Genomic DNA, 20,384 nt, shown 5'->3' with positions numbered 1-20,384 from the left:
CAATTTTTTCTTATGCATTGGTTTATTAAATTTTTTTCATTTAAGATTTTAGAACTCCTATTTACTACTACCTCTATACATAGTGTGTGTGTGTGTGTGTGTATAATCTTTATGGTGTTTAATCAATTTTTTATATAATTTACAACTTGTAGCAGATCATACGCACAGAAGTGCATACATTTATTCATGTACATACATACGCATATGTTGTATATATAGTATATTGTTTGTATATCTATCTCTTTGCAGCATTGAAAATCGATTCGAAATTATATAAATTCTATGTATGTTAGTATGGTTTAGGATTTAACGATTTTAAAGACGATGGAACTCAGCGAGCCTTATTTATGTACATATGTCTATACCATTTTGTATTTTTGTTTTCATGTATGTATGTAAGTATGCATAACTACATATGTGCTGGTTCATTGAATTTAGATACTTCCAGTTCCAAACCAGAACCAGTTAAGTGGTTGGTTGTTGATTATATTCGTAAGTATTTTTCACTTTTCAAGTATTTTCTATATATGTTTCTAAACCTTTTAACAATTACACTTATAGTCTGAAATTTTGCTATTTTTCTTCATTTAATGAGTAGGGAATATTTCTCTTTCGCATTGGTCATAACTATTATAATACAATAATTTTTAGATTTATTTTACTATTACGATTATTATTCAACTCCCACACATACACATGCCGCCTGCACTTCTGCTTAGGAATCCTAGTCTTTCTTATTTATGCGAATACAATCATCCGACGTTGGTGTACATCAGACATTTGTCGAATGCATAATGTATTTTTTTTTTCGAGGTTTTGCAATGGGAGTTTGTGCAGCTGAATTTTGCCCGCCCTTACACTCCTGACGTGACCAGCTGCAAAGGAATGACAGACAAATAACGAAAACTTCTAGAGGCAATAAACAAAAGAAAATTTCAAATCGCTGTGAAACTCTTTAATAAATGCGAAAACGTTCAGAACCTCATTTGTTTTCAACTAAGAACATTATAAGTGGGTGATAAACAGGAAATCGACATTTTGCTACGTGAATGAAGAAGGATTGAGAAACCTAAAATAAATGTCAGTCATTCCGAAGAAAGCTGTGAAAGAGCACTACGTAATATTTTCAAAAGTGTACACTCGTCTAGTCAAAATCAAAAAATAAAATGTTTATTTAATTTGTTGTAAGAAAAAAATAACAGAAAATTTATTATTGTATTTCCTTGTAGTTTCTTTGTTTATAAAACTAAAAAGAGAAACTCTTTGCATGTTACAACTTAAAACGTATGTATGTATTGATAATATTGAAACTTATTTAGTTTATATTTTTTAAATTATTTATGCAAGTATGTATATAATTTATATATTATATTTGTATATTTGTTTTTTTATGCAGTAGGGCGAGTGCAAAATTTCTTCACTTACGCACTTCCGTTATAATATTCATATATGTATATGTATATGTACATATATGTATAAATATACATATACTAATTTTAATATTATACACTAACTTTATTAACTTGTTTTCGCATCTACAGCTCGGTTCATTCTTTACTACTAGATATTACAGTATCCTTTTTATTTCATTTAATTCATTTTTTTTACCTTTTTTGTATTTATTTGACAAACGCAACTTTGGGTGCTTTGCAATTAATGATTTTCATTTGTTCTAAAACTATAATAAAAACTAATTTTATTAATAACTGTACATTAATTTAACATACTTATTTATGTGTATTTTATTTAATAGACACTACTACTATTATCTCGTAAATAATTAGTTACATCAACGCTTAATATTACTAATAATAATTTATATGTATGCATATATATGCATATATGTATATATATATATACATATATATATGTATGTTTGTATATATCATATGTAGATAATTTACACTCTATATTAATATTTTACAACGTTATTCATTACCAAAGATACAATTAATAAAAGTGGGAAAGGGTAGACATGTTATATTATATAATCCCGCCAGGATTATCTTATTGCTACTTTTTATTATTATTATTATTATTACTGTTATTTTTTAATTTTATATATGTACATTTTTTTTACTTTTTCCTCGTGATAGATTTCCAATTAGATCAAACGAAAAGTGAAATAAAGCTAAAAGTTGAATAATAAACAAAACGTTTTATGCAAACAAGCTGACAACAATACAAAATGGGAAGCAAAACAGACGTCGAATCCGGTTGAAAACACACATTGGTTTGTAGAAACTACTCCAACAGCAAGCACGGGAAAACGCCAAATACATATATGCATATTGATATATTCATGCTATTGGAGCACTCTCTAGGAATTCTTCACAAGGCACAGAAGATTACCTGTTACGGCAAACAAACAAAATTGTGCGCCTTACAAGAGATAATTGTGCATTCTAAACGAATGTAATTGTATATCATAAATGGCAGTGATGAAATTAGATAAAGTTAGTGAAATGGGAACTTTTTTCTTATTTTCTTTTCAGTAACAATTTATAAGACAACGAAATGCGGCTAACGAAACGAAAGACCTCACAAGTGAAAATTTTAAATACATTACTTTGCAATGAGCGTAAAAGCTAAGTAATTCACTGGAACCTTTGGAGGTCTACAAAGGAGCTTTAAGTAAATTTAAGCTGTTGCATAATTGCGCATTTGTATTTCTTAAAGGATATTTATATTATGTATGAATGTATGTAAGACTACAAGCAGCTTTTTCAGTATTAGTTTTAGTTTCCCTTATGTTTTTCTGTTTTTGGTATTTGAACTTACATTGTAACAAGCATCTAAGGGCATTCTCAGAACCTCATAATTGTTAGTAAATTAATCATAAACATAAACACACATTCGCACATAACAAGTTCGTGTATTCCGGATTGAAACTTGCTTAGAAAATACATATTCAAGCGTTTACTAATAGCAAACGGCGTGGAGAAATTGCATCTCTATTGAGTCAACGCTTTCGGCTAAGTATAGCCCCAACATATATTTAATGCTTGCTTGAATTCATAAGAGTGCCTTTCAATCCCACTCACTATACACACTCCGCCTCAAGGGAATTGTACACAATCTTATAAACTCAAGCCCATCAATTCCGATTTTTAGTTGGGACTGGAATTTTCAAGAAATGGTCATGTGCTAGACGTCAGTTTTGCTCCTTTTTTGATTGTTATGCACACATATACATAGACAAGGCATATTGTAGTCATTTCTGTTTTAAGTGATTTAAAAACAAAAATGGAAACATGAAATTTCCATATGCTTTGCCTGCTAATTACTGTTGTTGGAAATAAAGCAAAAACTAAGATGTAAAACTTTTCTTTAGTTTGAGATCAAATATATAAATTACGAATTTCATTGTTGATATCCATAAAATTAGTTTAATGTTTCACTCGCACTAAAATTATTATAATTATTTCATACTTTTTTCCATTCTGCACTACGAAAACACTAAGGAAATTTTTACCCGTAAAACTATTGCGGTGTCAAAAACAAATAAATGTATGATTTATAATTAATTAGACAAAAACTAAAGAGGTATTCACAAAGCTTATAACAATTTGCTTAAAAGCATAAAAATAAATTTTCTATACATTTTTAACAAGTTCATATACTTTTTTGTTTTGTATTATTGACGTTTTTTGCTTCATTTTTCTGTGTGTTTTTAGTTGAGTGCATGAATTACGAATACCTCTTTTGGAATATTTGCACGCACTTCCGTAATATTATATGGGCTTTGCTTGCTTGCTCTCATATATGGTGTGTCAAGTGGGATCCGTTGACATTGCGCCAGCTTGAGCATTTGTCAGTGGCGTTAGTGAGTTTTTCATGTCGTTTCTTATTGTATGTACACGATTTTTAGATACATTTTAACCAATACATACATCTCTGTTGCATCGCATGCATAATGATCTGGCAATATTTTCACTTTATTCTTCGCATTCACTCGTGAATTTTTGTGAACGTTTTGCTTCTGCTAGAAAACTCTTCCTTCGCAATATGAGCATGTATGTATGTATTCAGTTTTCGCGACATTGTATATTTCGTTTTTAATTATTTCTTTTGGTCATATTTGTTGCGGAGAGTTTGTGTTTAAAACATAAATGTCTCGGACCTTCTTTGTATGATTCTGTCAAGCGAGGTGCGGCAGTTGAACATGCCACTTGATTCAAGCCTGTTTAAGGCTCTTTTGTGTGTGAGTGGCCGTTTAGACAGTTGCGATTACTATTAGCAAATGGGCAATCTCTGCGACTCGGTTCTTCAAATCAGGCGCAGCCCGCTCCAAGTTCTCGTTGGCAAAGTCGCATGATGGAAATATATGCACAACATATGCCGCTTGTTCACTGCCTGGTACTGGAATATTCACTATACCCGCAGCCATTTTCTGCTGCAAGTAGGTAATAAAACCGGTTTGCAAGTTTCGCGAATGCTGCAGGACATCGGCGTGATCACGCCCACAAGGTAGAGCCAAAAGCATGCAATGCTCATTTTCATACTGTAAAATAAGATCATTTGAAAAGTTAAAAACATTGTAACTTGCTATTACTATTATTGTTGCTATTGGAGTGTGCACGTGTCAATATGTGGTTGAGTTTCAACTTACCTGCATCTTTTTGGCCACACCTTCTAGCTGTGTCTGTTCCAGCCGCATGCGCTGGGCTATGCGTAGTGGTGGAGTGCTGCCGTCGCGATTGCAGGGCAGCGAAGCGCGCGCCACAAGTGGGTTTCCGAATACGAAGTGCATTTGTACAGCGGCCTGATCCGTCTTCAGTGCTAAAAGTCCTTGCCACATGACTGGATAGCGTTGCAGCAACGTGAGTAGCGAGTCGGCCGCTGGTGGCTGGGCCACAGGGGGATTGGCGTGAGGCGGTGTCGCTACTTGCATGTTTCTCACTTGCACTGCTGTCTGCTGTCCAACTGGCAAGTTATCTATATTGGAGTCTAGAGTAAATTAAATCGTAATTATGTATTCTCATAAAATATTGAGATTATTTAGTTCTTACTTGTCATGGCTATGCGTTCCTTTTCACGCTGTACTTCTCGTTCGCGTTGCTCCCTTTGTTCCCGTTCATGCTCCATCAATTGAGCGGGGTGTAAATGTGCAACTGCTGTTGCTGGCGGAGGCACATTCACATTGCCACCTCCAACGTTCGGTGTCGATGTTGACAACTGTGCCGTTGGTGCAGCTACGAATGGGCTCGATGTTCCGGCGCCGGGTGGAGGTACAGCTACCGGCATTGGTGGACCCACTACGCTATGCGCTGCAACTGATCGATGAGCAGGCGGTGGCTCAATGGGCAATTGCCGGCCCGCCTCGTAGAATGATCGCTCGGTGTAATGTGGGTGTGCCAAACGGGTGTTATGTACATACACTTGTGCTACTTGCGGCGAATCTGTTAAAGGATTTCATGCATGTGTCAACTCTCGTACTTAAACAAATGATTGATGAACTTAGGTTAGGCGATATGAACTTACCCGTTGCACGATCTTGGGGACTCTGTAAGCCGTGTGGCACGGCAACGGTGCGTGGCACGCTACCTGGTCGGCGCAGCTCTAGTGGCGGGCTTCCACCGAGCATTTTGTCATCAAATTCACCACGTATTGATGCGTTCATTGTTTCCTGTTGATTCCTTAAGATGTGCTGGTAGATGATAAACGAGTCACGTGCTGGTACTCCTCGTATACCACCCACAGGAAAACTAGATTCGCTCTGTTAATCGAAAGTACAATAGTCATTATTTGCGCTCAAAAGTATACAAATTAAGGCAATTAAATCTTGAAATCATAACAGACAGGGTTAAAATATACAAAAGAAAGAAGTCCATTTTACCGGAGTTATGGGCGAAGCCTGTTGGTGCGCGGGTGGTGGACTTTTTGTTGCACGCGAACCAGAAGAACTTGTACAATAGGTGCCAATGTCGTGCTGCGTCCACCGAAGAAATATGATAAAGAAGGAACCGCGGTTACTACTTAACTATCTATATCAACTTAGGTACATAAAGCTAGTCTTTACAATCAATGTTTAATGAGTTTTCACTTACGCATTCATGTAGGTTTGAATGTATTCAAAACGTTAATGTTGGCTCGGAACTTTAACTTAATCAACTAAATTCGTAAAATTAAAATGCAATTATGCGGTGGAACTTACCATGTTGGATTCAAATGGCGGCATGGTCATACCAGTCGGCAAAAGTAGCGGCGTAACACGAGTTTGGCTCTGAGGGCTTAACGTTGGAATGCTGGTGCGTATGCTGCTAACGCCTACGAAAGGAAATGATGGAAAAGTTAATATGGTATAGTTTTGATTAAAGTGAAAGGGTGAAGGACAGCTTGAGTGTTAGCTAAAAAAATTACCTGGTACGTTGGCACTATTGTGCGGATGCTGTTGTTGCTGTGGTGTAGTCTGTTTGAGCGTCGATGGCGGTGGGCTTGTCACACTGCTGGCCAATATTTGCACTCCCTGCGCTTGCAGTGTTTGCATAGCAGTGATAGTGGGTTTAGCACCACTAACAACCGGAAGGGCACCAGCTTGCAAGGGTGGTGATGCCGTCAGCTGCTGATGGGCTTGCTGCGCTTGTAGATGTGTTGGTGGTTTGGTTTGCAGCAGCATCGTCGGGTGTTGTAGACCCATAATGCCACTTGGTTGTATTACAAGCGGAGATGTTTGTTGCTGTTGTGGTTGTTGTTGAGACTGCATTTTGTTACGACCTTGATGGTGTACTGCCGTCACGCCGTGTGGTAACTGAACGTGAGGACTTTGCTGTTGTTGTTGTTGTTGCTGCTGTTGAGTGACCATTGATATACTAACAGGTGGTTGAAGCACAGTTTGTTGTTGCTGCTGTTGTTGTTGCTGTTGTTGTTGTTGATGATGCTGTTTAATAAGCTGGTGCTGTTGCTGTGGTGTTAGCACAGTTATCTGAGGTTGTTGGTGTTGATGCTGCTGTTGCTGTTGCTGTTGCTGTTGCGACTGTGGTTGTTGAGGTAAGGACGTTGCATACGTTCCTACATGTTGTGGTGTTTTACCGCCTTGCATTGCCTGTTGTTGCTGGTGCTGTACTCCTGACGGAACTTCCCCAACTTGAGGACCAACCGGATCCTTCAAGCTGACAACATGGACTGTTTGCTGGGACGGCAATTGACCTGCATTGGTCGGTTGGCCTTGCTTGATTACGAGCGTCTGTTGAGCCGGTTGTTGGGAGGACTGTTGTTGATGCTGTTGTGATTGTTGTTGCTGATGCTGTTGTTGTTGTTGCTGATGATGCAACTGCGGTGAGTTTATATTCGTTGCCACTTGCGGAGAGTTCGGCGGTGGAATATTTACGAGCAGCTGTTGCGGAGGCGGAAGTGAAAGCTGCTGCTGCTGCTGCACCGCATGACGAGTCGTTATTACATTAGATCCGATCGAGTGATTCGAATTGGTTACCAAAATATGTTTCGCCTGCTGTTGATGTATTGCAGGTGGCGTTGGTTGCTGCGTCTGCGACACAATATGGTGTGACTGTGCCAATTGTTGCTGCTGATGTTGTTGCTGGTGCTGTTGCTGTTGGTGCTGCTGCAATGTTTTCTGGCTGTTAAGCACATGTGCTTTTAGAGTGGGCGGGCGAACATTTGATGGCTGGGCGTGCATAACCACCGGACTCTGCTGCACAACAATTGATTGTTTGCTATTAGCCGAAATCGGAGGTTTTATAGTTGTTTGGGGCTGCACAATTTGTTGTTTTATGATAACAGGTGTTGTTGTTGTCTTTACGACTACACTCACAGCAGATTTGTTCAAAAGGGATATGGGAGTAGTCAACACTTTGGTAGAACCTTCAACTGGCAATGACTTTGTGGAAGAAATATGAGGAACTGTATTGGAAGCAGAAACCGTAACAGTTTGCGCAACCATTTGCGATGTTTGCAAAATGTTTGTACTGGTCGCTGCTTTAGTTAGCAACGCGGCTGTACCACGAACATCGCTTGATTGCGTTGTGTTCTCTGCTGTAGCCGCCGCAATAGCCGCCTGTACTATTTTCTTCGTGTCCAAAGGCGTTTTATGCATAGTGGCCAATGTTGCTGCTGCTGCTGCTACTGCTGTTGTACCTGGTAGGTTGCCATCCTTGCCATGCTGCAAATTGCCGCTGATTAGTCCCGTTACTGGGTCGACAAGTGCTTTACTTACCATATCGGCGGTTCCACCACTTCTTTTCTGTGTCGTTGGAGCAGATGAGTGACTTGCAGGTATGTCAATGCTGGACAATGACGTGGTAGATGGATTATTACTTTTCGAAACACTATTGGCGGCAACGAACGACTCTATCTCCGCTGCGGCAAGCGCTTTCTTTTTCGGATGCTGCGGCATAATGTGATGTAGTTGTTGCGGCATTGGCAGAGATTGCTTTTCTCCATGCGTTATGGTCTGTGCATGAATATGCGTGGATGCAACTGTTTTTGAGGGTACTGGTATAGATTGTTGTGATATCGGCGCTGTTGTTACTGTTGGTGCTGCAGATACAAGAGTTACTTGTAATGCCGCGGAACTGGGTGTATTTGTTACACTACTCGTACTGGCAGGCAACACTACTTCTTCCTCTTGCTTCGATGGTGCTGTGATTATCCTTTTATGTTGTTCATCTGTATCACTCGAAGATAGATCATTCAAGGCGTTGGTATGTTCAGTGCTCTCTTTCCGATCCTTTGAACGTCGAGGACGCACCGTCGCTGGCGATGAAGGTGGGGTTTCCATTCCTGCATCCTTTTTCGAAGCGACGTGCGATGCGTTGCGTCCAGAGCGTCTGGGCGGAGTTTGTGCGCCTTTCTGCAACAACCCCGCGGTTATGGTATTCCGCACTACATCTTCAATGACGTCGTCAATGGTACAGCGGTCTTTCTCTTGCAATCGCCGCGATTTTCTAGTGTTCGCCGCGGTTATGCTGCCTGAATCCATTGAATTTGCGGATGATGAAGGTATTGCATGTAGTGGCTGCGGATGTCCCATTTTCTGTGAAGTTGGTACTGATCCAGATGGGGCCATTGTCCCGGTCGTAGTTGCAGATATAGAAGGAACTTGGATTACTTCCATAGTGGGCATATCTGGTAACTGAGTTAGTTGCGCGGTTGAAGATGGCGTAAGTACGGTTGCAGATGTTTGGTTTTTGCATTTGCTGCTCTCCCTCGGCTCAGATTGAACTGTTGGCGTCACTTTAACAGTTGCTTGTTGCTGTTGAAGCGGTGTCGAAACCATTGTTGTAGCAGACACATCATCCGCAACAGTCAAGTTGGGTTTCTCGCTGGCTTTTACGATTGGAGCAGTTTGGCCCGGTTTGATAGTCAAAATCAAACGCGGTCTAACATCACTTCCACTTGGACTTCCCACCGAATGCACGTTATCTTGTGCAACTTTCGATTCTTCACCAGAATCATCATGAAATTCGTAAACATCCGAGTCACCAGCCACAGCTGACGGGGTTCTTGTTATTGCCGCAGCATTCCGTTGCTGTGGAGTCGCCTTCTTACCAGTGCTAGCTGTGTCGAATGTTTCGCTGGCCAAATGCATCTGGGGAGATTGTTGCTGTTGTTGCTGTTGCTGTAGCAAAAAGTTACGTGGTGGACGTCCTTTCCGTCCACGCATTACCGGCGTTACTGTTGCTGGTTTACGTAATCGCGTCTGTACTCCAGATATCTCATTAGAGGTAGCTACCAACTGAGACGGTAAAATTGAAGTTACAGCACCACCGGCATGCTTCTTTCCACCCCGTGGCTGACGACCGCGTTTTGCAGTACCTCCACGTGTGCTTACACCTAGTCGACCCAAGCCGATAGGGCCTTCAGTCATTACAGTTGACTGCTTCGTTTCGGTTTCGTCTTCAGTTTCGTGATCTGTGCCAGAGGTTGCAGAAATGGGAGTTACCAAATCTGAAGAAATTAGATTCGTATGTTCCGTCGAAACATTATTAATTCCACTTTGACCTATTGATGGATTACCAGTTTTGGTAACTTCATCAGCAACCGACGTTGAACGTATACTGCTGTTTACCTCAGTTATATTCGCAGCTTGTTGGTTTTTAATCGGCATGGAAGCGGATGGTTTGTCGGGCTTCGCATCGACTTCCGTGTGCTGGGGAATGGTAGGCAAGCTGTGTATATTTTTATTTTCGGGCACATCAACTTTCTTTATAACCGAATCTAGTGCTTTTACAGTACCAATAGAGATTGTAGCTTCGTCGGCGTTAAGCGCAGGCATCGAAAGATCTCGTTTCTGCTGAGTAACTGTGTTGAATGTTGTCTTCTCAACACCCACGTTGCCTTCAACACTGCAGATTACAGACACATTTTCTACCACCTTTTCCACTGGCTTCTCATGAGCTGCCGCCGGCAAAGGTTTCTGTGCTTGTTTATTCATATCGATTGTATGAATTTGTTTTGCTGCCGTTGTAGATACCGACGGCGATGTCGGTGTTGGAGCTGATACTGGTGGTTTAATATCAACAATATATGGGATCTTTTGTGCATTTGACTGAAGCACCGACGTATTTGCTGTAGTTACTGCCTGTTTGGCAGTTTCTAGAGAAGCCGGAGATGAAGGTGGAGCCGACAGCTGTAGATTGCTGGAGCTCTGCGGAATTGGGGACTGCATTTGAGGAATATACTGCATTCCAGCAACGCTCATTGGATTTAGTGTTTGCTGTTGCACGGGCGCAGATGTCGTCAGTTGCTCCTGTTTTTGTGCGCTTTGCACAGGGCATGGTACAACATTTTGCGATAAATTGCTCACAGATGTTGGGCCAGAAATGGCTGGCTGTTGTGAACGTAATATTACCAAATTTTGATGCGTGGGAGTTGGTGTGGTATTTGGAGGGCTTACCGCTTGACGATTCAGTGGAATTTGTTGGTGCTGCTGAAATTGTTGTGGTGTTTGATTTTGCTGTATATTTTGGTGGTTTGGAGGCAAAATTCGCTGCCGCGGTTGCTGTTGTTGTTGCTGCACCGTTACCTGTGATGGAATGTGCTTATTTTGTTGTTGTTGCTGTTGATGCTGCAATTTTTGCATTTGTATTAATTGCTGTTGCTGCTGCTGCTGCTGCTGCAATATTTGTTGTTGCATTTGCTGATGGTGTTGTTGTCGTTGTTGCTGCTGCTGCTGCTGTATCTGCTGTCTTTGTTGTTGCAGTAAGTGTTGCTGTTGCGCATACTTTGGTGATTGCTGCGGCTGTGATTGTGGTTGCGATTGTGGCTGCGAATGCTGCTGATAATTCGGTGCTTTCGACATTGACTGAATAATTTGCGGTGAATTCCGCTGTTGCTGTGCCTGTTGTGTTTGTATGGTCTGCTGTTGTTGCTGTTGTTGAACGGCAGTTGTCGGCTGATGAGTTGTCATATAGGCCGTCTTGGCGCTAGCCTGTCCAGCCTGTAGTGGCGGCGACATCAATGACTGTTGTGCCTGCTGGGGCTTCACGCTCACCACTTTGCTAATGATGGTGGGATGAGCGGGCAGTTGTGGCACTTTCTGCACAGTCAATGGTTGCATGGCCGATAATTGCGAAGACTGATTACGAGCGTTTGTCACATTCACGCTAACTGGAGTTGGCGACGAACTGGGATTCTTGTTACTTGCCGCGACACAACTACTGTCTATACTCTGAATTTGGTGTGGCGAATGTACAGTATTGATCTTATTGGTATTGTTGCCAACACCCGTAGCTGATTGTTGAGCAGAAGTAACAGGACTTCCTGACAAATTGGGAGATTGTGAACTTGCGTTGGGCGAATACTGCAGCACATGCGACTGTAGTTGCTGTTGTTGATGCAATGAAGATGAACGTTGTCCGCTAACGTGCAACAACAATGGCTGTTGCTGGACTTTTGCTGTTGGCACTGGTGATGCAATTGTTACAGCAGTGGGGCTCATTTGTCGCGTAGGTGTACTACCTCTAGACGGGTTATGTTTCTGTGGACTGAGTGGAGACGGCGAACGTACGTTGATCGTGTAAGTAGGCATCGGATGACCTACCATTTGCGTTGATTGCTGTTTCTGTTGAGCTTTAGGTGAGAGAAGAACTTGATGTTCACCCGGCGTTGACGTTGTACCACTACCACCATTCCTGGGGGAAATCAGTAGATGTGGTATGGCGAAATGGGTTGGCGGTTCCGGAATGCTTATGGTGGGCGGCGTGATAAGCGCATTCGGCAATGTAGTAACAACGAACGGTCTCTTCTCTTGTTGTACGGATATAGGTGGAGTGCATAACGAACTAATATTCGTGGTTACTGATGATTGTACAGTCGTGGTAAAAGATGTTGTAGCGGAAGAAATAGAGCTTGTCTTGTTTTCCGCAAATGGTGTCGCCACAACTGCTCTTGACCTATCTTGCACTGCATCGACAACCGGAGATGTGGATGGCTGTAGACTGATCATAGATGGCAGTACAGATTTCACGGGCTGTACAGCCGGTTGGACCAAGTTACTTATAGTTGGGGGTTCTAGTTTGATTGTTGGAGCCAAGTTCGCTTTGACTGATTTTTCACTAGGTTGAGAACTTGTTTCCACTTTTGTAATGACTGAGCAGGGCTCATTCTGGTCTTCTGGAGCGTCTGTACGGAATGGACTTGTTTTTTCTAAAAAATTAAATAAAACAATTTCATAGAACAATTTTGGTTTCATAATAGGATATTCATGCCACTTACTTTCTTTATCAGCTAACTCGTCTGATACATCACCGGATGTTACGGACTCATCAATTTTCAAACTTGCTCCGCTACTATCAGCTTCATCTGCGTTCTCCTCCGTATCAGTATCGATTTGAAGACCACGCTCGGATTGCGGTGTATCAACTTTGACATCCATCTCTTCGGTACTAAGACTTTGTACGGCCTTGTTCACTTCCTCGGCATCTTCTTCTGGTTGCAAAGGTTCAATAGTTGTCTCAATAGCCTTCGCAGCAATAGCGGCTTCTTCATCTGGCTCAGAAGCGTCGACATTGACACTATCAACCACAGCTAAATCATCCTCAAGTGGGTCATCTTGGAACGAGTAATCAATATTGGAGGAATTGCCAAAGCTTTCACCCAATAATGCAGACACAGCACTTTCTGTCTCTTCCTGAGAGATCGTTACTCTTGACTTCGAGTCTTCTGTTTTGTCCATATGTTTTGGGGCAAGGTCAGGAGGGGACTCTACTGGAATTTTCGGTTCATCGGCATTTGAATCTAATATCGAGGAATTAAATTCGACAGATATAGATTTTACAGCCGACTCACTTATCTGCTCATCCAAATTACCATCAAAACCAGGTATAAATATTTCTGGTTTCTTTTTTGTTGTAGTTGGTGTGCTTATGGTAGAGGTGGCACAGTTTGATTCGATGGATGCAGTCGCCAAACTAGCCATATCAGGCGCACTAGTTGTCGTTGGTGTGGACGAAGCGGCAGCTGTCGCCGACGTCAGCGAACTTACTGGAGAAGTAGTTGGATCATAAGCGCTAGATTGAGACTTATCATTCACAAATGGAGTAGTGTTTGTGGTAGGCGTATTAGGTATCGGACTTATCAGCTTCTTTTCGCGCATAGGTGATAGGGTCAGCATGTCATTGGTAGATTGTGTTGTTTGTATAATCGATGACACACCTAAATCAATGTCGTCATCAGTTAAACAAGGTAAACTGGGTGACGGTTTACAGATTGGCGAATGTGTGAGAGCTGATGAATTTTCTCCACTCTCATCTTTATCCATTTGATTCTCTAAATTCTGCGTTTGCTTTGCATTTGCTGCCAATATATCAATAGAAAGTTTTGATGGTGGTGACATAACGGAATGCTGTGATTGCAACGAAGCTGTTTGTGATGGCAGTTGTTGCTGCGGTTCTTGTGGCGGTGGATGATGTTGGTTAGAACTCGCTGAAGCATTCGACTCGCGTCGTTGATGATGATGCCTTTCTTCTTTCGACCGTTTCTTCTTTTTCTTTTTCTCCTTGTTCTTCATATGTACTAGCGTTGCAGAAGTTGTGCTTGTGGCGACTCCCAATGGTTGGGTGTGGATTGAAGCGTTAGTTTCATGGACATCTGATTTGTCTCTACGCGGGATATTCGAGTCGAGAGAATTTTCATCACCATCAGAAAACCGAAATACATCAGTCATATCACTGCGGTAAGTTGTAGCGGTAGAGGGTGTGGCATCTTCAGTTGGTTTGTTATCGGAATCTTCCATCAGTTGTGCTTCTAGAGCACGACCAGCCTCGTCAAGATCAACACTGTTCTCGTCATCAATGTGATGCTGTTTTCGCGATTGCAACGCTGAGAGAGCATGTTGTTCACGCGACTTCTCACGCTCTTTCCGTCGTCTTTCGCGTTTTTCTTTCCTGTGGCGTTCTCGGTCTATATGTTCCCCACCATCTCCAATAAAGGCAGGTGCCTTCTGCTTATTCTCTTCATTCTCTTCAACTGTGTGTGATTTTGGTGTAAGTGGATCCTGCTTGTAGGGGTTCAGTGCTGCCGAAACTACCGGTCCGGTTATGTTACTTGACGATGTCAAAAGTCCACCATAATTTGTATCAACCGAAAAGTTAGATGACAATTCTTTACCCTCAGCATCGGTAAACTGGGACTCTTCATCCGATATTGGCCCAAAAATATCTTCCATCTTTTCACCACGCTTGGATGTTGTCGTTGGAAGGTTGGCTGCCTGTGTCATCGGCTCTGTGTGTGATGCAACAAGTGGAGTTGTTGGAACTGATTGTGTAATAGCCACCGGTACTGTCAAAATAGACGCCGCTAAATTTGCTTTCACTATACTGCCATCAGAACATATCATTCTCGTGGTATCGAGGCTCTTCGACTTTTTCGATTTCTTCAACCGATGGCGCTCTTCTTTGGACAACTTATCTGAATCAATGCTGCCCCCGCCATCACTCATATTACGCATTTTTTCCCGCTTTTTCTCCTTACGTTCCTTGTGACGTTTCTTCTCGCATACGGACAATTCATTTGCGCCATTGTTTGCATGGGTAATTGTTGTGGACAGCGACGAACATTCACGTTTCAATTCATCAAATGGATCATACGACGGTGACAGTAAAGGTTTTACTTTACTTTCCGGGGTGCTCATAAAATTCATCATCTGAAAAGAGCCCGGTGTAAGGGTAACCAACACATTTTTCGCTTCCACAATACTGTGTGCTGTTGGAGCATTTGGCATCGGAAGATTATTCTTCTGACGTTTCTTGCTTTTTTTGTGCTTCTTACGGGTTTCGGGCGAACATTGTTGCTGAACTTTCAAGGACGATTTAGTTGATAAATGCTCCAAGGTCAGTTCATAATCAGGATTCTCAATCACTGAATTACCAGTAAAATGTTTATACTCCTTTTTAATTTCGATAGACCCTGCGTTCGATTCGTCTTCTGTTTTAATATAAGGTTCTTTTGGTTTAACATCATCTGATTCTGCCGTCATTTCTGATGGCAGGATTTCTGATTTTATCTGCATTTTGAATTTATTATCACAATGTTCCTCGTCAGTCAGCTCCTGTTTGATTTTTATCTCTACACCTGGTTGTGACTGAGATTCGGAGTCGGATGCTATGCGTGTTGAATGTGAATTTCTTTTGCTGGAGCTTCGTTTGCTAGGCGATGATGCCATTGACTTTCGCGCGTTTGCGTGTATTTCGTCGCCGGAACTGTCGTCACCATCATCATCGCACAGTCGCATTAATTTATGATGTATCTTGTTACGTCGTGCTTCTGCTTCAGCAGTTGTTGTTGAGTCCGAGTCAGAGAACATGCGATGAGGATGTGAAGAGGCTTGCGAGCTTCGACGTCGAGTTGCCATATTTGTAGCATCGTCGTCATCGGAGGAAGATGTAAGATTATTTTGATTGCGTGATTTGTAAGAACTGCTTCCGCCACTGCGTTGATTGCGATCCTCGAAGTCAGAATCTGAATCACCTTCATAACTAGTTGAACGTTTCTTTTCCTCTCGTTTAGCACGTGACTGTTTCAATTGCGTAAATTTCGCTTTGATCTTTTTCTCTTCTTCGTGTTTTTGCATGTTCTTACAGGAACGAGCTTTTACCTTATCATACATTGAAACATAGGGTCCCTCATCAGGTATATCGAAAATTGAATGTTTCTTCCCACCATCTGTTGGATCGTCTGAATCGTCGGAGTCGTCCGAACTCATGATAACTCTCCGTGAGGGGGTTGCTTTCACGTTATTGCCCTGTCGATGGTGTGCAGAATGTGACTGTGTCAAGGTAAGACCCTCATCTGAACAACGAGAAGATTTTCGTTCCGAACTTCTTCGACTCTCCTGCTTACATTTCTGTATAGGTATTGTCAATTCGCCGCTGTGCGAACCCGCAACCGATGTTCGTCGACTTGGGTTGTGAGTAAGTTCCTCATCAGTCAAGTGGTTGCTGGTTGCCGACACTAAAGATTCTGTAGTTGATGGACGCTTTCTCTCACGATGATCACGTTTGTTTTTATGACGCACGTGATGACCACTGTGATCGCGTTGCTTGTATTGGCTACCGCTTGCTACGCACCTCGACTGTTGAAGAGACGTTCCCTCATCCCCACTCGAATTAAGCGAATTCCTGCTTAGGTAATGAACTGTTGGACTCTCAAGCTCTTGATCCGAAATGTTTTCATGGTGATTTACTTTATCTGTTGACGGAACTACCACTGTCGGCATGACCGTCGCAGATGTTGACGCTGTGGTTGCAGAAATATTATTGTCTTCGCATTCACCCTTACTAATGTCTTTAGGATTGCCTGGATGTTGCTGTAGCTGATGCCTATGATGTTTGCTACTTCTGTGCTTATTCGAATGTTCTTTAATCTTCAATTTTTCACCGGAAACCACAACCGAATCCGATGTCCCAATATTACCCGTTGTAGACTGGCTGGATGTACGTTGATGTTGATGCTTATTGCTTGAGTGCTTGGTCGTGTGTTCAGAGCCAGGAGTCGTTTCTTTCTGATGCTGTCGCTCATTTGACTTTGTGTTTTGAGTCTCAATCCGTAAACGTTTGACTGGGTCCTCACTTACGGAAGGGTAACTATTTATATTGCCGTGATTACTATCTTGTGAGCTAAGACGACGTTTTGGTAGGCGTATTGGAGAGTTATGTGACGATTTTCTTCCACGATGTTTACTAGAAGTTTCGACGGTTGCTGGACTCTTTGGTTCATCAATTGAATTTTCTTTGTTATTTTGAAATTCGGCGTCATTAATCTGCCGTGCTAAATCGCTTTCAGATTGATTTTTATTAAGCGTATGTGATCGGTTCTCATCTACCTTATCAACCTTATCTGTCGGTTCTGGCTTTCTTCGCGAATGTTCTCTATGAATGTCTCGATCTTCACGCTCAATATCGTTATGATCGGCATCTTCTCTTCCTCGTTCGTGCCTTTCGGATAGCTCATCATTCGCTTTATATTCACATTCACGATCTTCCCTTTCCTTACGCTCATTTTCCAATCTGTCCTCACGTTCTTTTCGCTCCCGTTCTTCGCGCTCAAGTTGTTCGCGTTCACGTTGCTTTTGCTCCCGTTCTCGAAGTAATGCACGTTCTTGCTCTCTTTCTTCAAGCTCTCGACGTTGTCGATCCTCAGCCTCTTTGAACTCCCGTTCTTCGCACTCTTTTCTTTCTCGAGCTTCATGTTCTTCCTTTTGTTTGCGGATTTCTCGTTCACGCCTCTCACGTTCCTGACGCTCTCGCTCCTTATCACGAGCTCTCTCACGCTCTTTGTGTGACTTCTCTTTTTCTCTGTCCTTTTCAGGCTCCCTATCATCGCATTCTAACCTTTGACCTTTTTCAGCAATATTACTATCGTTTGCTTCATTTTCACTTGAATCTCCTTCAACTCGTGGTGTAGACGTCGAAACTCCTGAATGTTGAGAGTTTGTTGAGTTTTTCCGCCTTTCCGATGCGCGATCACTTCGCCCTGAACGTTTCTCATTTTCATTGCGATGATTGTGTTTGTGAGATGTGCGCTCGTTCTTTTTCGAAATCGCCGTCAAACTATTCGATAGTTGCTTCGGAGCTTTGGACATTTCCTCATTAGTTTTAGTAACAGCTGTTGATGAGGTACTCCGGCTTATAGCATGAGACGCCACTTCGTTATTAGCCGTGTGCGTATTCAAGGACTTCATTGTGCCAGCATTTGTACTACCAGGAACTGAAACTGATTTGGTCAAAATCCGGCTGTCGCTTTTCCCAACATTATCAGTATTAGGTGCTGCCCATGGTACACTCAAACTTTTAGTAATCGAATTTGTCTTCACTCTCGTGTTACTCACATCCAAATTGCTTGTATCAGACATTGCTATTTGAGATGATTTCGGTTGTGGCGGGTCTGAAGGAGCGGGACCTGTAGGTGGAGCCGGCTGGGCAGCAGGCAGAGGAGCAGCCGTACTCGGCAAAGGTGGATGACTCGGAAATGGATATTGTAACCCCTTCATGGCAGCTGCCAAACTGCTAGCGGAAGCAACTGTAGAAATGCTGCTGGCACTTGTTGTGCTTAAAATAGTACTAATGCAGCTTGTCGCAGTCGTTGTTCCGACTTTAATCGGGCACGAAGATATGGTTGTCGTCATACTACTGCTCACAGATGGGGATGGAGATGGGCTGTTATATGGGGATATCGACGCCTGTGGTGAATTCATGGGCGAAAGACTGCTTAGTCGCTGCAACAAGACACCTGATGATTTGTTTAACGCTGTATTTCCACTGTTTGCAGAGCTGCACCCAACCACGGGCGTCTTCGTGGCTGCCAAATTAGGCAGGCCCGGCGAGGTGCAAACTCCAATTATATGTTTCGCCAGCTGTGTGGCGTCTGAAGACGGCTCGTACCACTGATTCTTCTTCAATCGTTGCAAATCATCATCGAATATTGATTTTTTTGCTAACACTGATTTAACGATCTCCGAGGGCTTGAGATCACACACATCGATATCTGGAAACTTATATCGCGATGAAGTACTGCCCCCACTATGATGTTCGCCACTGCGATGTGCGTGCCGAAATGCAGTTGGGCCACCTTGACTGACAAAGTCATGACGTTTCACTACATTCGGAGCAGCATTAGGACCATTACCACCGCTATTACCACTATTTCCTCCGCCACCAGACCACCGTTCATACATCTCATCCAGCGTTCTTATGCGCTCCTCCAAAGAAGGGCTACCACTTAATTGCCCTGGAGCATCGGAATCACTGGAATTCGAGCTGAGCGATCGTGGTCGCAAAGGACTGACCATCGATGCTCCAACCACATCAGTTGATGTTTGATTATAGTGTGTATGCGCGGGATGACTATGACCATGGCTATGCTGCGGATGATGATGATGTTGATGTTGATGCGGACGCCAGTGTGATGAATATCGATTAGATGGACTATGTAACGGATATCCCGGCACAGTAGAGGAACCTGATGACGCTGTTAAAGTCGTCGTTGTTGGCAGAGCACTATGACTAGAATGACTACTACTGTTTACATTTGTGTTGGACAAAATGTGAGTGCTGATATTATTGTTGCACCCTGCCATAGATGAAGAGGAAAGCAATCCGCCACTATTATGATGGTAGCCACCTACATTGATGCCGGTGTGGCTTGTAGCGTTCGAAATTGTTTGCCCTGCCAGACTATTGCGATGCTGATGAAAAAACTGTATACCGAATTTCGGAAGTGGCAATATCATTGGCTCATGCCGACATTCACGGGGCGGACGCCGTGGATCGCTAGGCAATACTTCGGGGCGTTCATCACAAAGTGGAGTGCCTGGACGTGAGCCTTCTGCACTCTCTCCGCCACTGGCGTCGTGGGAGTGATGGGAATGTAAAGGATGGCCACGACTTCGTGTACTGTGTTGCTGATAGTCGTCACTCATTGTGCCACCGCCACTACCACCACCGTTTCCACAGCCAATGCTATTGGATACGACACCACTTAGCAGATTTGAGGCAGATGAATTAAGCGTACTACTATTTCCATTACTATTACTTCCAGTGACTCGTCGCCGTTTACAAGCAATTGCGGTAGGAAGTGATGCTTGATGGTGGTGATCACTTCCAGAGCCAGTACTACTCACACTTCCATGTCGCGCAGAAACGGATCCTATGCCAACAGCTCCCAGTGTTGCCGTTATATCAATGGACGGTCGGCGAACCAGTTGCTGCTGATATGGCTGCATTGATTGTGAATGTGTGTGATACTGATGTTGATGGTACTTGAGACTGGTCTGGTTATTAGAATCTGAAAGGCGGCGCACTTCACTCTTTCGTTGACCGGCGGCTGCCGTGATATCATATTCAGTGGCATCACAGTTGGAACTTAGGTTACTTTTATGTTGAGCACCAGCGGTATTTCCTGTCTCCGACGTATGAGACTGAGACTGC

The 20,384-nt window shown here is 42.7% G+C and overlaps 1 protein-coding gene across 8 annotated transcripts in view; it reads right to left on the bottom strand.

Annotated features, from left to right (window-relative positions):
* Window positions 1–285: 285 nt before the first annotated feature.
* Window positions 286–20,384, bottom strand: part of LOC126753046 (protein split ends) — a 65,862-nt gene continuing 45,763 nt past the window's right edge. For 6 of the 8 annotated variants that reach the window (XM_050464148.1, XM_050464149.1, XM_050464155.1 and 3 more), the window contains 8 exons: window positions 12,676–20,380; window positions 6,364–12,606; window positions 6,158–6,270; window positions 5,840–5,932; window positions 5,485–5,719; window positions 5,013–5,402; window positions 4,613–4,950; window positions 286–4,504 (listed from right to left, as the gene is read on the bottom strand). In XM_050464148.1, the coding sequence (XP_050320105.1) occupies window positions 4,217–4,504; window positions 4,613–4,950; window positions 5,013–5,402; window positions 5,485–5,719; window positions 5,840–5,932; window positions 6,158–6,270; window positions 6,364–12,606; window positions 12,676–20,380 (15,405 nt within the window). In that variant the 3' untranslated portion in view covers window positions 286–4,216. The remainder of the gene's footprint in view (window positions 4,505–4,612; window positions 4,951–5,012; window positions 5,403–5,484; window positions 5,720–5,839; window positions 5,933–6,157; window positions 6,271–6,363; window positions 12,607–12,675; window positions 20,381–20,384) is intronic. The other 2 variants (XM_050464150.1, XM_050464152.1) reach the window with 2 other exon arrangements.

The sequence above is a fragment of the Bactrocera neohumeralis genome, chromosome 3 (assembly GCF_024586455.1).
Source record: "Bactrocera neohumeralis isolate Rockhampton chromosome 3, APGP_CSIRO_Bneo_wtdbg2-racon-allhic-juicebox.fasta_v2, whole genome shotgun sequence".
Lineage (NCBI taxonomy): Eukaryota > Metazoa > Arthropoda > Insecta > Diptera > Tephritidae > Bactrocera > Bactrocera neohumeralis.
The sequence above is the reverse complement of the archived record's forward strand: the minus strand, read 5'-3'. Positions and strand labels throughout refer to the sequence as shown.